Source organism: Channa argus, chromosome 22 (genome assembly GCF_033026475.1).
Source record: "Channa argus isolate prfri chromosome 22, Channa argus male v1.0, whole genome shotgun sequence".
Classification (NCBI taxonomy): domain Eukaryota; kingdom Metazoa; phylum Chordata; class Actinopteri; order Anabantiformes; family Channidae; genus Channa; species Channa argus.
In genome coordinates this window covers 9327960-9344638 of record NC_090218.1, presented here as the reverse complement: position 1 = coordinate 9344638, position 16679 = coordinate 9327960, and the positions used below count along the sequence as shown (strand labels likewise).

The 16679-nt window shown below is 41.5% G+C and overlaps 1 protein-coding gene across 1 annotated transcript in view; it reads right to left on the bottom strand.

The window, feature by feature from the left end:
* pdlim4 (PDZ and LIM domain 4) overlaps positions 1–16175 on the bottom strand; it is a 44343-nt gene extending 28168 nt beyond the window's left edge. The window contains exons 1-2 of the mRNA XM_067491901.1: positions 15909–16175; positions 6897–7048 (exon numbers count right to left, since the gene is read on the bottom strand). Coding sequence (XP_067348002.1) covers positions 6897–7048; positions 15909–16010 — 254 coding nt within the window. The 5' untranslated portion in view covers positions 16011–16175. The remainder of the gene's footprint in view (positions 1–6896; positions 7049–15908) is intronic.
* Positions 16176–16679: the final 504 nt, after the last annotated feature.

The window sequence follows — 16679 nt, the reverse complement described above, 5'->3', positions numbered from 1 at the left end:
GAGAGGAGTTTAAATGTTTTCCTCCCAGGGACTAATCACCTTTTAAATAGCATTTATGGGGGTCTCTTCAGCAGACCTAATGGGGTCACTTGGAAAAATCTGGATCTACATGTTGAAAAGATCAATGCAAGGCCCTACCACCCCCCGCCCACCACCACCACCACCACTTCGTTGCTCTCTGAAACACAGGCTTTTTGCCCTCCCTTGGTGCTGCATTTACGACCACCACAAAAAAGAGACCTTGGGAGAGCGTGAGAGGAATGAGGAGATGCAGGGATGAAGGCAGCGGCGCTGGTAGTGGAGGGGCGAGTGTGTGTGAGTCGGTTCCTCTGGAGGTTTCTTTTTGTCTTTGACCCAGCTGGGGTCCTGTGTTCCTTTGGTCTCATGCAGCCTTGTGTGTAATTCCTTAGCTGTGAGTCACAGGTCGTAGTTCAAAGCGAGACAGCAGGGACAAGACTCTGTGTCTTTTTGCTGTCTAATCCACCTAAATCTTCCTCCTGGCTTTGATTCAGATTTGTGTTTTTCCCTTTGCAGGACTCAGATATTTACTCATACTTCATTCATTACATAATGTATCGGCTAAAGCATATCACCTTACTGCTCCGTGTCTAACATTAACACTCACCTACACCTAAATGTAAAACAATCAATAATGCATTCACTGGTTAACAAACTAGGAGCAAACAACAACGAGATGAAACCAGAGGAACTTCCACTGGCATTTAAGTCATGGCTAATGGTTTATTATTCCTTGGTTTTAAAAGTATTTGTTTCTAGAACTACTGCTATGATTTAATTTGTGGTGCTCTATTATTTAGTAGAAGTGTAGTTTCAATGAAAAATCTTTATAGTGAAATTCCTGGATTTTCCTTCTGAGCAACCACACCAGTTGTCAAGATGTTTTGAGCAGCACAAATTATGAAATTATTTTTATGTTTATTCTGAACATGCTTTATGTTATTTGGATGATCGCACCCTTTCAGCCTGAACCAAATCGTAAATTCTTTTGTCTACAATACAGCAGGGTGTTTTTTTTTTCTCTCTCTTTTTTTTTTATTAGATTACAAGAACAAGACACACACAGCTCAGGAATCATGAGTCATTTCTCAGCAAATTTAACTTGCCATCACAGCAAGACTCTTTCCAAACAGCTTGACCAGCGTTGAAAAACACACATCCAAACCACCATCATCTGTTTGTCAGGCCTCTGTAACCGCACGGCGTTCGCCAAGAGGCTCTGGTGTAGATGAAGAGAAAGTGCAGGGAGGTGAGTTGGAAGAGAGAAAGATGAATAGCAGGAGATATAAAAAGGAGAAACAGTAGACGAGTGAAGTGGGATTTGGGTTTGGGGAGGAAGTCACCAGAATGGAGGTCAGTGACGAGGGAGGTAAAAGAGATAAAACCTGGTTTGAAAAGAAAAATTAGGGCAAGAAAATACAGGAGAGAGGACGGTCCCTCCAGCTGGTTCATGTATTTACAGACGCTGTGCTTAGCTTATACAGACTGAGCAAAGCAGACATGACTTAGACCAATATGGGCCTTTTGTGTCTGCCCAGCTCCTCTGACATTACAGTGAACTCTCTGTGTGTTCGTGTGTGTGTGTGTGAAAGTCGGTTGCAGCCATTTTTATGAAAAAACCGCATTTAATTATTGATGCCAGAAACTAACAAACTAGCAAGGGTGTTTCACCTCAAAGTGGAGCACTGACAGGCCTGCGCCAGTGATCGAAAATGAAAACGTGGTGACCTCAGAGCACTTTTTCTCTATTTCCTTTTCCATGCCTTGCCTTCTTTCCAGCTTCATTTCATTTCATTCATCCACTGCTTTTATTTTTCTAATCTTTCTCCCTATTTTTTCTACTATTTAGACAAATATGAAACTAAGAAATGCACCAGAGAGCACAGAGATGTTGAATTGCTTGTTTGTAGTGTATTGGCCTTTGTTGTATTGTATGAATACATTATACTCTTTACTGTAAATAGGTGATAAAAACACTTGAAATGATGAATGGAGATGCTTTCATTGTATAGGTTCTTGTAAAATAGTCAAATAGTTCTGGTGGCATAACACCTCAGGGTGTCACTTAACACAGGGGTACAATGGAGTGACTAGCTGCTCTATTACGTTGGACTTGCTGTACAGTATTTTGACCTGAGTATTTTGACCTGCAGAAACTAAGAGAAAAGTCAGACAATCATTAAAGTTATTCCAATTCACATTGAAGGAGGAGACATTTCAGATACAACTAGTTTGGTTGTTTGTACAAGCATGGAAAAGCAACCAACCTAAACATATTACCATGGGCCCGTAGGGAACATAACACAGTCACCCAGTGTTTAGCTGCAGAGGACTTTGCCAGGAGCTGGTTGGGGTGGGTCAACAAAGCAGAGGACTTTCCCACAGGAGACTGGGGTTCAACTCCAGCACCAAACAACTGTTGCTTTGTTACAACAAGTCATGTGATGCACATTTTGTTTAAAAAAAAAAAGGTAAAATGAAGCAAACCCACTTTTTAACAACACCTAACCAGGCTTGCTGAGTACCTAACACTAACTCTGATGTCTTTGTGCCTAAACCTAACCAAACCACTATGTGTGCACAGTTTGAATGAAACTGGCTGCCATTTCGGTACCACTGTGAGCAATGGCATTCACCATTCTGGTGGCTGCAGTCAAAAGCGGCATTTTAACATTTTAACATTTAACCATAATAAAACCATAAAATTTAACATTTAACCTAATATTGTATTTTTCATTAATGGCAGCATAAAAAAATTCCACTTAAGCTTTAAGCTGCCGGCCCAACTTACTGACTTCTTATTCAGCTTTCATGAGCGTCCTGAGGCACCCAACCAGAATTCCTCTGAGCGCTCTTTAAAGTGCTCCATAATAGGAATTATGAAAGAATATGGTTATGAAAGTAATAAATGCAGAGACATTACAAAGAAACATTCTTGGGTTATATAAGACCTCAAGCTCAGATGCACCCTGTGTACTGTAATTTTGGTTCACAGCAGACGCGTAGACTCACATTTGTCCATCGGCAGCAACACTAAATTACAGGTCTCCCATTTCTCCCTCTATAACTTTGTGACTGTTTGGAGTATTTTATAGCGTAGGCTTTTAATGAGGGCTGAGATTTGTTGTCCTCTAAAATATTATTTTCTAGTGAGTCAGCATGGCTTCACCGACTCACTCCCATTTGTTTTCTTGACTGAAGAATCGGTGGTGGCAAATAAATTATCCTCGGTTATTCCTGCGGCCCACAACTGAGGAGTTTGCAACAAACTCCAAACGTCATCACATCTCCTCAACACACACTCATATTGTACATTTGAATAATAAATAGCTAAGTGCTTGGACCTTGTTCAGCAAACAGACCGGCGAGTACCACAGTGGATTCAGTTTCTCTACGAATTTTCTTTCCTGCCCAGTATTTTACTTCATTATGCATTTTAGTCCTAGTGAATTTGCAGCTGTCAGTGCTTTAAATGGTTCTATTTTTGTGTGTATGTTAGTTATGGTTGCGGGTTATTAATGCATAGCTTGCTTTGCAAAATTACAAACGTGTTGAACAACTGGGTGCTGGTTGAAAATAACTGCTTTAGAAAACTTGGATATAAAGCATCGCATATGTGAAGCTTTGTAAACTATAAAAAAAATCAATTTATCTCCTGTCTGTGAGAGGAATATGCAAATATTACAGTATTTCACAACAAAAGGCCAATTTTTCACTTGGTCAATCTGACTTAATGCTCCTCTCCATGGATTCGATTACAATCTCTCTGCTTATTTCTCATCTCCGTCCTCATAATTCCCACCTTCTTTCAGCCGTGTCCCTTGTCTTCCAAAACAATACATCATCTTCACTTCCATTAAAAAAATATTCTTTATCTTCTACCAGAGCCCCTCTTGCTCTAACGACCCTTCCCTTCACCAGGAAATTATTTCAGCTCTGTGCACTGGTGCATGCCAAACATAACTCCCAGACTTGATGTACCGTCCTCCTGTCCAGCAGCGGGGCACTTCACACTGTAATTATTCAGCCAATATACAGAGGAAAGGTCACATACCAGCAGTTTGTCTTCTTCTGCCTCTGCTGTGTTATATGAGCCTGCATCCAACTGCCATGTTGTCAGTTTAAATGGGAAATTAAAGAGGATTGATGAAGAGCGTGACTGTGCATGACGGAATAATTGTGGCTATAATTTATAATCATTTTCAGCTAAACAAGGTCGTTAAAAGAATTGTCCCTAAATTACATTTTGTCTACCTGCATTTAACCCACGTGTATTTTTGCCTTTATGGACCTTTAGGGTAACAACCCCTTCTTCTAAAAATGATGTTTTTGTCCAACTAAACTGCTTAAACAGATAATGATAATGTTCCAATGCAGAGAACAAGTTGCTAGGAGCTTGGTGGCCTACAACACCACAGACAGACAGTTCTTCTCCAGAGTCCCATGTGTGGTTTGGGTTTAGGCAGTGGGAGAACTTTGGGCAAGGATAGAAAAGGATTTTTAAGAGTAAATTTTAAAACTAAATAAACTTCTTTTTGCGTGAAAATGTTCTCAATTAATCCAGACCACTGTTTTTCTGCAACCATAAAATGCAGTAGTAATAATGTTGTAATGATTTGGGCAGAAAAGAAGCTGGATGTTTTTCTCTAAGATGGAATATTTTGTTGAACAAATTACTCTGTCGGGCAACATGTTCGTGATAAGTTTAGTTTCATTCTATTTGCAACTGGCCATTTACAATAAGTGTCAACATATCATCATTATGTGGATAGAATGAGTGATCTGGTTGCAATTATGCTCCACACAAAAATCTATCTGTGATTGCAGTTTAGCTGTATAGTAAGGTCATTTTTAGGAGGCAGGATTGTGCACCATACACATTTCAACCTCAGAGTCCTGTTGTTTCTGTAATGCATTGCTTAAACCTGCATTACATTAGTTGTAATAATCCATAAACATCAAATATGCTTTCAGAAATCTACATGGGAAATGTGTGATGCACAGGAATATACTGTGGCATAGATGAAGTGGTGAAACAGGCGGCTATTCTAGGCTGCGTATAAATCATTATTAAGTGCTCCTGCTTATTATTGTCCTAAATTGCAACAACTTTAGCCACTTAAAAGCAAATTGAGGCTGATTTTGGGAACATTATCGTGTATGTAGTCAAGTGTGGGAGCGCCCTTTCTTGGGCGCCTGCAGCTGCAGAGGAGGTCCCTGCTTTATGTATCCTTAAATAAATGTACTATCCACATGTGGACAAGCCACTTAATTCTCAGCGGCTCAGCTTTATACATGGAAGAAAGGTTACTTTTTACCAGCTGTTGCATGGCAGAGTGCATATTTTAAAACACAGTTTTATTACAGAGACAAAAAGGTGCTTCTCTCCCTAAATTCAAAGTCCCTGCATGCGTGAATTTTTGCTTATCTGACGGGTCAGATTGCTCCATGAGCGATCCTTATTTCCACTGCATGTGCAACTCAGTTTCATGCTCTGAACCATTATGAGAGCGAGGCTGTGGTGTCTGCTGCCCTAAAAGGAGAGAGTCGAAGCACCATTTGGCACTTTTCATGTTGTAACTGAGGCTGAAACCACACAGCGTTCTTCATATGAGAGGATGGGATTCAAAGGTTGCCAGATTTGCTCTGCACTTTCCAGTACTCTGGCAACCTAAAACGATCATTTAATATAAATGTGGGAAGTTACTGACATTTCACTTGAAGCATGTTGCTCCCGTCAGCCGCTTAAGGTAAAATCATCTGTCCTCACGTTTGAGGTCTAAAAATAATGCACCAGTCTGAAGAGTGAATGAAAGTTTTCCAACTCATGCAGTGGGGAAATGCACAGCATCCTGCAAAGTCCATCTGAATAGGTCACTGTCTGCCTGCACAAGTCTCAGTGCTTTAAAGGAGCACACACGAACATTTAAGTCTGTCATCTGTCCCCATGATTCAACCGTGCCAAGCAGAACAGATGCACCGCCAATAGAAACAATATGTGTTTCTGGCCGTAAATGACCTTTGTCATTTAATAAATATATCTAGTTATGTTAAATGTCACAATCCCCACTGGTTAGTCTGTTTGGTTGGGAAATGGGCTGAAAAATAAAGTATGTCACATATACTGAAGAACGCCGGTCCTGCAAGCCTGTAAGCAATTAGAGCAAATGTACTATAAACCACATTTTTACAATTTAACCAACCAAATTATTCATGCAATGCAGCTATGTCCCATATACAATGCAGCATCTGTTAGGTTTGGAGCATTAACATATACAGTGCGACAGCATTTAAGCCTTCTTTTGTATTTGTGAATCCTTAACATGAAATCAAAATGTGCCTTCTCAAAAGTCCCATCTGATGACTGTTCCAAATGTTTGCCAAAGTGTGTGGTTTGGATAAAGAGTACTCCTTCCTCTCCAGTAACACTGTCAGTCTTGACAAATGTCTATAAAAAGGTTTGAAATCAGTGCAGCAGGAACAGACAATAACCTTTTGTATTAAATGCATTCTTCCTGCGGCTACACCGGGGATTCAGGCGATAGGTAATGTACTGTTTTCTCAGATCACAAGATCACTTCAATAGGTGATGAGGAGCAGGTGTCTGGTAGGGAAAACAGATGTCTGGTAAGTCTCTTAGCCCCAATCAAGCCACAGCACTTGAGGCAGTTTATCACATCTTATGCAACTCCTATCAAAGGCACCAAAAGGTCTGTGCAATGCATTTTCACATATGGTTTAGTACTTTCTAATCAGTGGAGTTCCTCTTTAAGGCAACTGTAACTAAGCCTACCTACCGAGAGGCTCTCTCCAACAACATTGGTCATTTGGTAAAATGACCAATATTGTTTTTTTTTGGTAAGAACATGTTCCCGTACCTGCTGATGCTGAGTGTGAGCTGCTGAGTGCATATTTTGATCCTGTTCTGAGCCTCCATGTGTGTCATTTGCTCCGTGCTGTCGCCGTTGATCATCAGGATGGTGTCGCCTGGAACCAGGTCAGCTTGGGCCGCCTTGCTGCCCGATGTTACCTGATGATGTCACACACACACACACCAATCCACCCATGAAAAGAGAAGAAAAGAGCTGTTATAAGTGATGTCAAACTGTCAGCGAGAAAGAAAGATGACAAAAAAAGTATTTGTGTGTCAATACAGAGGCCAAATTCAACAAAAGCTGTTCTCTTTTGATTGATGTAATATTGCTTTGGGCCGTGTTCTACGGTTACATTTTAAAAGCCAGTAACAAAGACAATGGGAAGTGAGAGGTCTCTCCGAGTCTTGGAGGTGGTGAAACATTTTAGAATAAACGTTTTTATACACCCAGGCATTTGAAATTCATTTAAAAAAACAATATGTAGTTTTACGACTGCTCTGCAGTTGCATCAGACTAAACCCAATAAATGTTGAACCATGATCCCTAACAACTGTCTCTGTGCAATGTTAGATTTATTTGCAAGCATCTGCTCAAAAGGCCTTTTTTTTTTTGATTTGTCACTTGGACCAACGTGGAAAAAACATGTCAACGTCGCTCTCATTTTGGAGATTTTTATTTCATCTGTTTGGACAATGAGCAGGATCCTCTCTGTAAGCCGTCATCCCTGAAAAACACCGGTCTGTAGACATTTGAGCCCCACAGGGAGGCGCAAGGTGGGGGTGAGATGCTGGGAAAGGAGGAAGGTGGGTGTCCCAGTGGGCATGTTTCACCTTTACACACACACGCACACATGCACGCACACACACACACACACACACACACTAAATAACATATGACAACAATTTTCCACTATTACGAACTCAAACACACTAATATACACACTCTCTCTCTCACACACACCCACACACACACGTCCCTGCAATTTCCAGGCCTCTCTCTGACTGGAATATTGTTTTGACAAACATAAATAACAAGAAACTACCTATCATGAAACCAAGACATCCACACTGAAGGACCTTCTGCCATATGGCTGCAAGCTGCAAAGGGAAACACTCTTTAATACCAACGAAGCTGTCAGGGTGTCCTGCTCCAAAAAAGCATAAAATTTTCACAATCTGAGAGGCGGAAACCAAAGTATTTACCTTTTTCATTTTTATTTGCCTCAAGACGTGATTATTTTATCCCAAAACAGCGGATTATCCATCACCAAAGATTACTGAGCTGCACAGGTGTTCAGATTGTAGCACTTTTTGACATGTTTAAGAGCTACAGAGGTAACAGCGTATCCTTAAATATGCAGGAAACAGGAGATTTAGGGTAATTTTCCTGTCAATAAACCGCTTGTGTGTCAAGTGTCAGTCATTAATCCTTGTTCTGTCATCTGAGGTTTTAAGTGGATACCTCTCCTTGAGCTCAAATATCTCCCTATCACTTCCTGATCCTAGAACATCTTGTAATGCCTATGATCTTGACAGTTGAACCTTGAGACGTGGAACCTTGTGTTGAAACACCATATTCTTCCCAAACAGACATTAGTGCTCTAATCCAAGAGAGACTGGAGCTGCTTACAAATAAAGCAGCCTCGCTGGCTCAGAAGAGCATTTTATGAGCAGAGGCACACACACGTTTATGCTCCATGAAACACTAACAGCGGAGTTATTGGGTTCACATGTGGAATTCCTAATATACAGCCTTTGACCACCCCAATGTCCCTGACTCGGTTCCGGTAAACTCCAAGATCAGCTGCATTCTGGGAAACGAGTGTAAGTTTGTGTAAGCATAAGGCGTGAGAGAAAAGTCATTTTGGCTCATGTTATTTAATCATAGCTTTTGCAAAAACCTCAATAAATCAGACAAACGAGTCTTTCAAAAAAGTCCAAACATTATCTATTATCTATTTTTCGGGCAGGAAATGGTAAATGTTCTTGTTTGTTTGTGCATCTGTAGACAGATACTAACTGGAGGTTATTGTCACTCACGTCACTTAGCAAAACCTCTCTGGTGACAATGCACTTTGTGTGTATGTGTGCATCTTGGGTTTGTGCCTGGGCTGTGTCACCGTGGACTGAAGTTCATGGTCTCCAAACACACGCATAGAGCATGACACTCATGAATTATATTGTGTTGGGGTCAGACCATGAATAGTTAGTGCATAAATCTCACAAACACACACACAGTGCTATGCCAAGTGCCACAATAACATTACTGAGGTCGTCACTAGTGGACAAACAATCCCGTGTAAGGAAACGTAAGCAGGGTGTAGAGTAATGTGGTGCAGACATAATCATAATCTGCTTTGTGTGATGTAAAAATGGAAACTATATGCTGCCTTAACAAGAAATGTGATGTTCAAACTATTTTTCACAATGGCCTGTGTAAACAACTTAAGTTCTATCTTTGTTTCTTCCTAACGGTATAAATCCTCTACTAGTGTAAAACATGTACAAAAGTTAAGTTTTGAGCAATGAAACTGTTGAATTTGTGAGACCACTGTGTTTGAAAAAAGTTGTTGTTGTATATTGGCATAAAATGGTAATAAAAATGTCACAAATATCATCTATCACACTTGTTTCTGGGCCGATATAACACTCAACAAAAGTTCTGGAAAGAACTGATCATTCTGATGGTGATGTTTGTAGTTGAAACACAACTGACCTTTGCTCTGCACGGTCCTTGAACGTCTAGGAAAGCTAGTGCTTGACCAGAGAGTGCAGGGACACACAATGCATTTACCACTCACATTCACTGTTTGTACCAACAACACTCACGTTCAGTTTCTTTAGGTGCCAATAGAAACGTTCAGTGCAAAATTGTGCAAGTTCATGGAATGTTTCATGTGCAAAACGGGTTTTGCAGCTGATTTCAGTGCACAAAACACATGGGTGAGCGCTGTGACTGCAGTTCTGAAGTAACTATGGACGGTGAAATTTGGTAGGTACATTAATTCCTTAACTCATCCTTTCTGCTTCTGAAATAATTACATGCAGCCTCCATAATTTGCTTGATATCACACATCCTGTGTGATGAATATTGAATATATGACGATGCCGAAACAATATATCGTGCAGCCCTAGCGGCGGGACCACTTGTATATGTGCGGCTCATGCTGCAAACAGGAACAAAAAAATAAGCATGAAATCAATAAGCAGGTTACCTGTTGTAACAGGTGGTGCAGAAAGACAATTCACTGGTAAACAGTCATATCATTTCCATAAAGGGGTTGCTGCACCAACACTGACATAGTTTATTGCAAACAGATAGAGCGGTTAACACATGACAGCCTCGTGTCTCCCAGAGTCATCGTGTGGCACGCTGAGGCCTGATGAGTGTGGTTTCACACTTGGTACGTGTGCCTTTCTGTGCGTCTGTGTGAATATTTGTGCATGTCGGCTGCGTACGTATAAGAGTGTATGTATGTTGCCCAGCCTCAAGCACTTTCCCTTTGGGTGCGAGAGTAGCTTAAGTATTCTGACACGTCCTTTACGTCATTTGTGTTTGTTTGCACTGTCTAGATAGAGATCTAAGCCATAAAACTGAGCGGCTTTTGCGGTTTAATATAAAGCTGAGGTTTTACTTCTGAAACTGCACGTGTATAAAATGTCTCTACAGCACATTTTGATCCAGAATGAGAAGACTCCCTCATATCCATCATACTAGCATCTGTTAAGCTTACTGCAACGAAGCGTCTATAAGGAAAACTTAAATTAGTGCAGGATTAGGACGTTTTTGAACTTAGAACTATTGTCTGGGAACATCTTCAAAGTCTGAAACTAAACAACTAAATAAACTATTATGGATAAGCTACATCTACACGATGTGCATGAAGCAAACAACCTTTTTGTGTGTCTTTTTGTGTTTTTCTCAAATCCCACAGAGGAGCTTTTTTTATGAGTGGGAGAACACAGAGAATATTTCCTGGCAACACTTTATTTGTTTGCTTGTTGGGCCGGTGATAGGAACCATGGTTATGACCTTGGTGACACTTTGGAAAGACATTACACCGCCTGCGGGTGTGTGGTTCTAACTGGTGTGTGACTATTACACTCGAACAAAGAGACTAAATCTGCCAAGACCAATAAACAATGCGGTGCGTGATTGAATACGTAAGATTGGCCTTTAATGACAACATGAGGAAATGGGAGAGTCACATGAACTTAATTGCAGTCTTTGATACACTTGTGAATGTCTAGAATGGCCATTAATTTCACTCATTAATAATTGTGTTGAAATCCCTGTAAGTCTGACTTGTAACGAGATTATTCATTATTCTGACAGGTTTTTGAGCACAAGACTTTCCCATCAGCCTCTCACCATGCTTCAACATGTTGTGCATTATCGTAACGGCATCACAAGAATGATTTTCTAGGGACTCGACAGCAGATAAATCAAAACTAAAATATGTTAGCGATGATGAAAAGACATTAGAAGGGAAAGTACACACAGTTTATTCAAAGTCCACTTCCTTACTAGATAAGATCTAGAGGCAAACGGCAGGCTGCTTTATTAAATGTAATAAATATACAATCAACAAGCTCTTTTCTTTTATTCATATGCTCTGTAGTGAGAGTTGCTGATTTATTTTGGTGTAGAAACACCAGAAGTCTGCTCATTTTAGTTCACTCCTGACTTGTCATATGACAATTAAATCACCAGTTGAGCAGGAAACACTGTGCGGCACCCTAAGGATGTGTATTGTTCCTCCTTTCCCCTACAGGAGCTCCACACTTTTCACTGACAACAGGACATTCTTTGAAAGCACCATCTGTTGCCTTTTGCCTTGTTTGCAGCGGAGATGCAGCTCACAGCATCTATAATTGCAGCCTTTAGAACAGAGCTGACACACAACAGCCTAAAGCTGATTATTATGAGCAGCAGTGTCAGAGAAACAAGCCATGTGGCTTTGTGTCACATGTCCAGACTCCGGTATGTGGCAGAGTGTCGGACAAGCGTATAATGAGACGTTAAAGGAAACAAAGGCCATTGAGTTCATTTCACGTATGACTGCTAATGGAATTGAAAAGTAAGCGCTCGTAGAAACATGTAGAGATGGAGCTTTATAACAATTACACTTTCACTTTTAAACACTATAAAAGTCCAGAAATTTCATAACCAGGATAAAATGATAAGTGGGAACTTAAGGGGAATTTCCAGATGACTTCCAGTGACTTTCACTTTCTCTCTTTTCGTTTCTTTCTAGCAGAATAGCTTCTCACTTTTTGAAGGCTGACTTGAAACTGTCCTGTCATGTCCAAACGGACGTAGACAAAGTTCTTTGTCTTCATAATCATTACTCAGCCATGCTGGCTGTGAAGAGATGCCTTAATTAATGTCCACCATCACTTACAGTGAAATCGGGTAATGAAGGGATCAGTTTGCCCCGAATAGATACAAGTAAAGTTTACAGTGATTACAGGATGGGAAAAATTAAATTAGGTTATGAGAAATGTTTCTTTGCACTTATTATAATCACCTATTATAAACGGAGGGATAACATCAAATAAACACAGTTGCAACTGGGGATGGGCATTAGAATGAATTTACAGGTCACATGATCGAGGCATGTTGACGCCGATCATACAAATAATTGTGTTGTAAATCCTGAGGGTAGAACCGTGGAACACAGCTTCATCCTCCAAAATGAGAACTTCAATTTTATTGTCGAAATGTGTAAAATAACGCTGCACTTTGCTTTGTTTTGCTGGGTCAATCTCCGGTCTGTACATGCGCTCTATGTGTAGCCCACAGGGAAACAGTGTCCTAAAGTTAGTTCCACTTCTACATGGAAAAGTTATTTAACTTTTTTATTTATATATATATATAACCATATTAAACAAATAATATTCACAATCAATGTAACTGAATATCTTGGCAATGTGGACTGTTGGACTGACCAAAGAAGCACATTAGGATTTGGCAAACTGGAATGGGAATTCTTCACACCAAATGATTGATAAAGTACAATAAGAAGAATGTGACCTGAGCAAAAATGAAGCGTCTGAATGAAGTTGCCTGAAAAGTGCACAGACCATTTCTCGTCTTGCATCAACGAGACGGACCACACAGCGGGATGCACAACATAAAGTTGTCAGAGGAAAAGCTGGACGGAGACTTGCCTCATTATTTACTCAACACTCAGTTGTAAATTCCTGTCCAGAAGACGAATAGTTGCCAGTTGGCAGGACTGACAAGCACCTTGCGTCACCTTCTGCACGGACGTTAGTTTGCAGACGTGCTTATAGCACAGCTGCTATATTAAACGTATCCCCTCTAAATGTCTCTGCAGTTACATCAGCGATTTCATCTGTTGCTTTTCCTCTGCCACCAATTCTCTCTCATGCACACGCAGCCATTTAACACCCTGCCGCTGCAAGCATAGTCATGACACCAGGGTACAAGTTTCCAGAGTCACACACCATTAACTGGCTGCAGTCCCAGTGGGGAGACAGGGGACTAATGGGACGTTATCAACTTGAGCAAACAACCACATGCTCTCAATGAAACTCGATCTCTGGCACTTACAACATCAGGTGTTTTCATTGCCTTCACTTTTATATGCAGAAAGACACAGAAGAAGGTGTGTGTGTGTGTGTGTGTGTGTGTGTGTGTGTGTGTGTGTGGATGTGTCAAAAACTTTTTAAAAATAAACTGTCAAATTCAACTTCTCTTCTCTTGACCAACTACACAGAGCTTTCAGATGCTGGCACGCTGTTCTCCCTGAGGTTTGCGTGATACTAAAACACCTCCCCCAGTCTAAAGATGCAGTTTTTGACACCTGAAACTCTTTTTTTCGTCACTTTTCAGTTTACATGCAATTGCTGTGTTGTGGGGACGTACTGTGCAGCTAGCCTGAGAGCGAGTGTGTGATGAATGGTTCATTTGGGAGATGCTCGGCAGCAATGAATCACATCGTGCTCCACAAAATGCAACCAGCTCTCGTGAGGTGAGGTGACAGGATTCCTTTCATACAATTTGTGTTTTTGTTCTTTGAAGTATCCTCGTGCAAAACTCAATCTAAGCTACTATAAAACAATTAGTCCCTTCTGCCAATAAAACACATTTGGTGTTGTCAGCCGACATTTGTTAACGCCAAACCGCTCTGTAATGGCAGGCACAAAGTCTCCGGGAGGTAGCTTAATGATACAACTTGTTGCCAAAAGCCTGTGTATTTATGCCTCTGACATTACATATTTTGCTAAATATGCATTTCAACAGCTGCTTCCTTCTCTAATTGTCAGGCCAAGATTTAGGAATGGGCCAATAATTCTTAAAATTAACTCTTCCACCCAGCTCGGGTTTTTATTGCCACATTTGTTTTGTGGCTGTCTGTAATGTTAATGTGTTATGAATTTCAGTAATGCCATCATCACCGAGATACGCAATATTCACAATGTGAAAGTCTGCCCTGTGCATACCATGGTTTTCATATTGGCGACCAGGCAAATATGCACTGATTAAATTGGTGATAAAATGTGAGATTGGTTATACTGAAACCACAACTTGCCTGTTGTACAAATTAACATAGGAGGGTATGCATCAATAAACTCCAGCTGCAGGCAATAGTCTGACTTTAAAGCAAGTATTAAACACAGGAAAGTCAAGGCCACAGTGAAGAGTTTTCCCTTTCTTCCAGAGAAATTGTGGTCATGGGCACAGTTTCTGTTGAAAACAGAAAAGTCCATGCACAGGAAGAGACCAGCTGAAACATGGAGATCAAGCACAGGAGGGTACGTTTGCCAACAGCCCCTTCGGTCTCATGGCAAAAATGCCATGTTTCATTTCCTTTTAGGGTCTAAAATTCAATTACTTTCAAGTGTGACGCATAAAAGTCAAGTTTAGCAAATATGTCCACAAGCCTCCAGACACACAACTATAAAGCCTTTGCACACACTGTGAGCCAAAGTGTGTCTCCTCCTTGCATCACTTCTTCTTAGGGGTTTAGGTGAATATAGAGCACTTCAGGTGAACTTCAGGAGTGTGTCTGCTTCTCTCAAAGTCATTAATCAACCCCCTCCCCCCCCAAAAAGAATTACACCTCTGGTTTGAAGTGCTTGGGCACCGTAGTTAAAGGGTCGGTTCGGGGCTGGTGATACAGCTGAGTACAACACCTGGAATCCCTCAGCAGCGCCAATGAGCTCTGATGAAAAACAAATGTCAGCACAGCACCCCCCCCTTCCCCCCCCCACTCTGCAAAGCCCTGCAGCAGGACCGGGTTGTGTTTACCCTGGCCAGGACGAACCGTTGGCTACTGCCAGATCCAGAACTCTGACTCCTGACCCATATTCTGAGGGTCGGGAAAGTTCACGAAGGCTTGAGAATACGACCACTACCTGCGCCAATATTACCACCAGTCCTCTAAACAATTAAAGTACACATGTAACAACACAGTAACGATAGCCGCAGTGCAATTTCCATATACAGCAACAAACAGAGCTGCATGAGTCTGTCTCACTGCAACCTGGGACCACTCATTCTCACACGGAACATCATTAACGGTGGATTTATTTTCCATAAACCATGTCTGAGGGGCTCTTATATGGATGCAATCTGTGTTCAAATTGCGAAACGCTTTCGATTGTATCACAATCACGTCTATTTTCTAACCTCTACTGACACTGGTGATGATCAGAGCTGATGCTCGGCCAAATGCGAGGACTGTCTAAATTGGACTGGCAGCTTCGGTTGCCAGGAATTAGACGCCACCATCTGTCAGCTTTTAAAGCAAAGCTCCCGTTCGTGCACATGATTGCAGCTGTAAGCGAGCCCTTATTTAAGATCCTCTCAATAAATGGAAGCATTTCAAACAATTTCAGCTTCACCCATCACTTTCCAAAACTTTCTAGGAAAAGCGGTCCTGTCTAAAATAGAAGAGACGCTGACTAGTCCCTGCGGCGGTGCGTACTTTGCGCACGGCTCAATGAATGGACACGCAGCAGCCCGCAGGAAGTGAGCACCTACCCTGGAGATGGTTAACGGTGTGCTGAAATCCCGTCCTCCCACCAGCCGAAACCCCCAAGGCGAGGGGCCTTTCAGTGTCACGGTCCGGGGCATGTTTGGCATGTTGACGCCGACAGGAAAGCAGAAAGATGACAGACAGATTCTGAGTGGAAATGTCCGCGATTCCTCGAGTTTTAGCACTAACGAAGAGACAACGTGAACTCGCTGGAGTCCCCCTGCCTAGCTGCTAGGCAACGCTGTCCCGGCTGAGAAAACCTCCCTCCCCTCTCGATTCAACTTTAAATAACGAAGCCGTCTCTGACGTGGGATGACGGCTCGTCCTGCCCGCCTTCCCCCGGGCTGCTGGGAGTGGGAGGGGACGGAGGGGGGGGGGGATGCACAGTGCTGGGACATGGCAACAGATCCCCTCCTCTTACTGTCCAACACTGCAGGTACAATCCGGACAGACTGTATATCAGCTGAATCCACTTTGACTTATTTCTTTTCTTCACTTTCTTTCTTTAAGTATTTGAACAGTTCCTCATTATTTCAGGCCCTGTGCTTCAACATATTAAATTTTAAAACTGACATAAATAAAACAGCACACCCTTTGACCTCATCATACCAAAAGGGTCCATAAGTAATTGGACACTTAATTGGGCAGTGTTGCCTCATTTCAAAACTGACTAAAGCAAAAGCTCGTCTAGTTTAGAGTCAACTGAGAGTGAAGTGGAGTTGGCTTTAATGCAAGTGATTAAGATGATAAACAGGCTACAAAAAAAATCGAAAGAA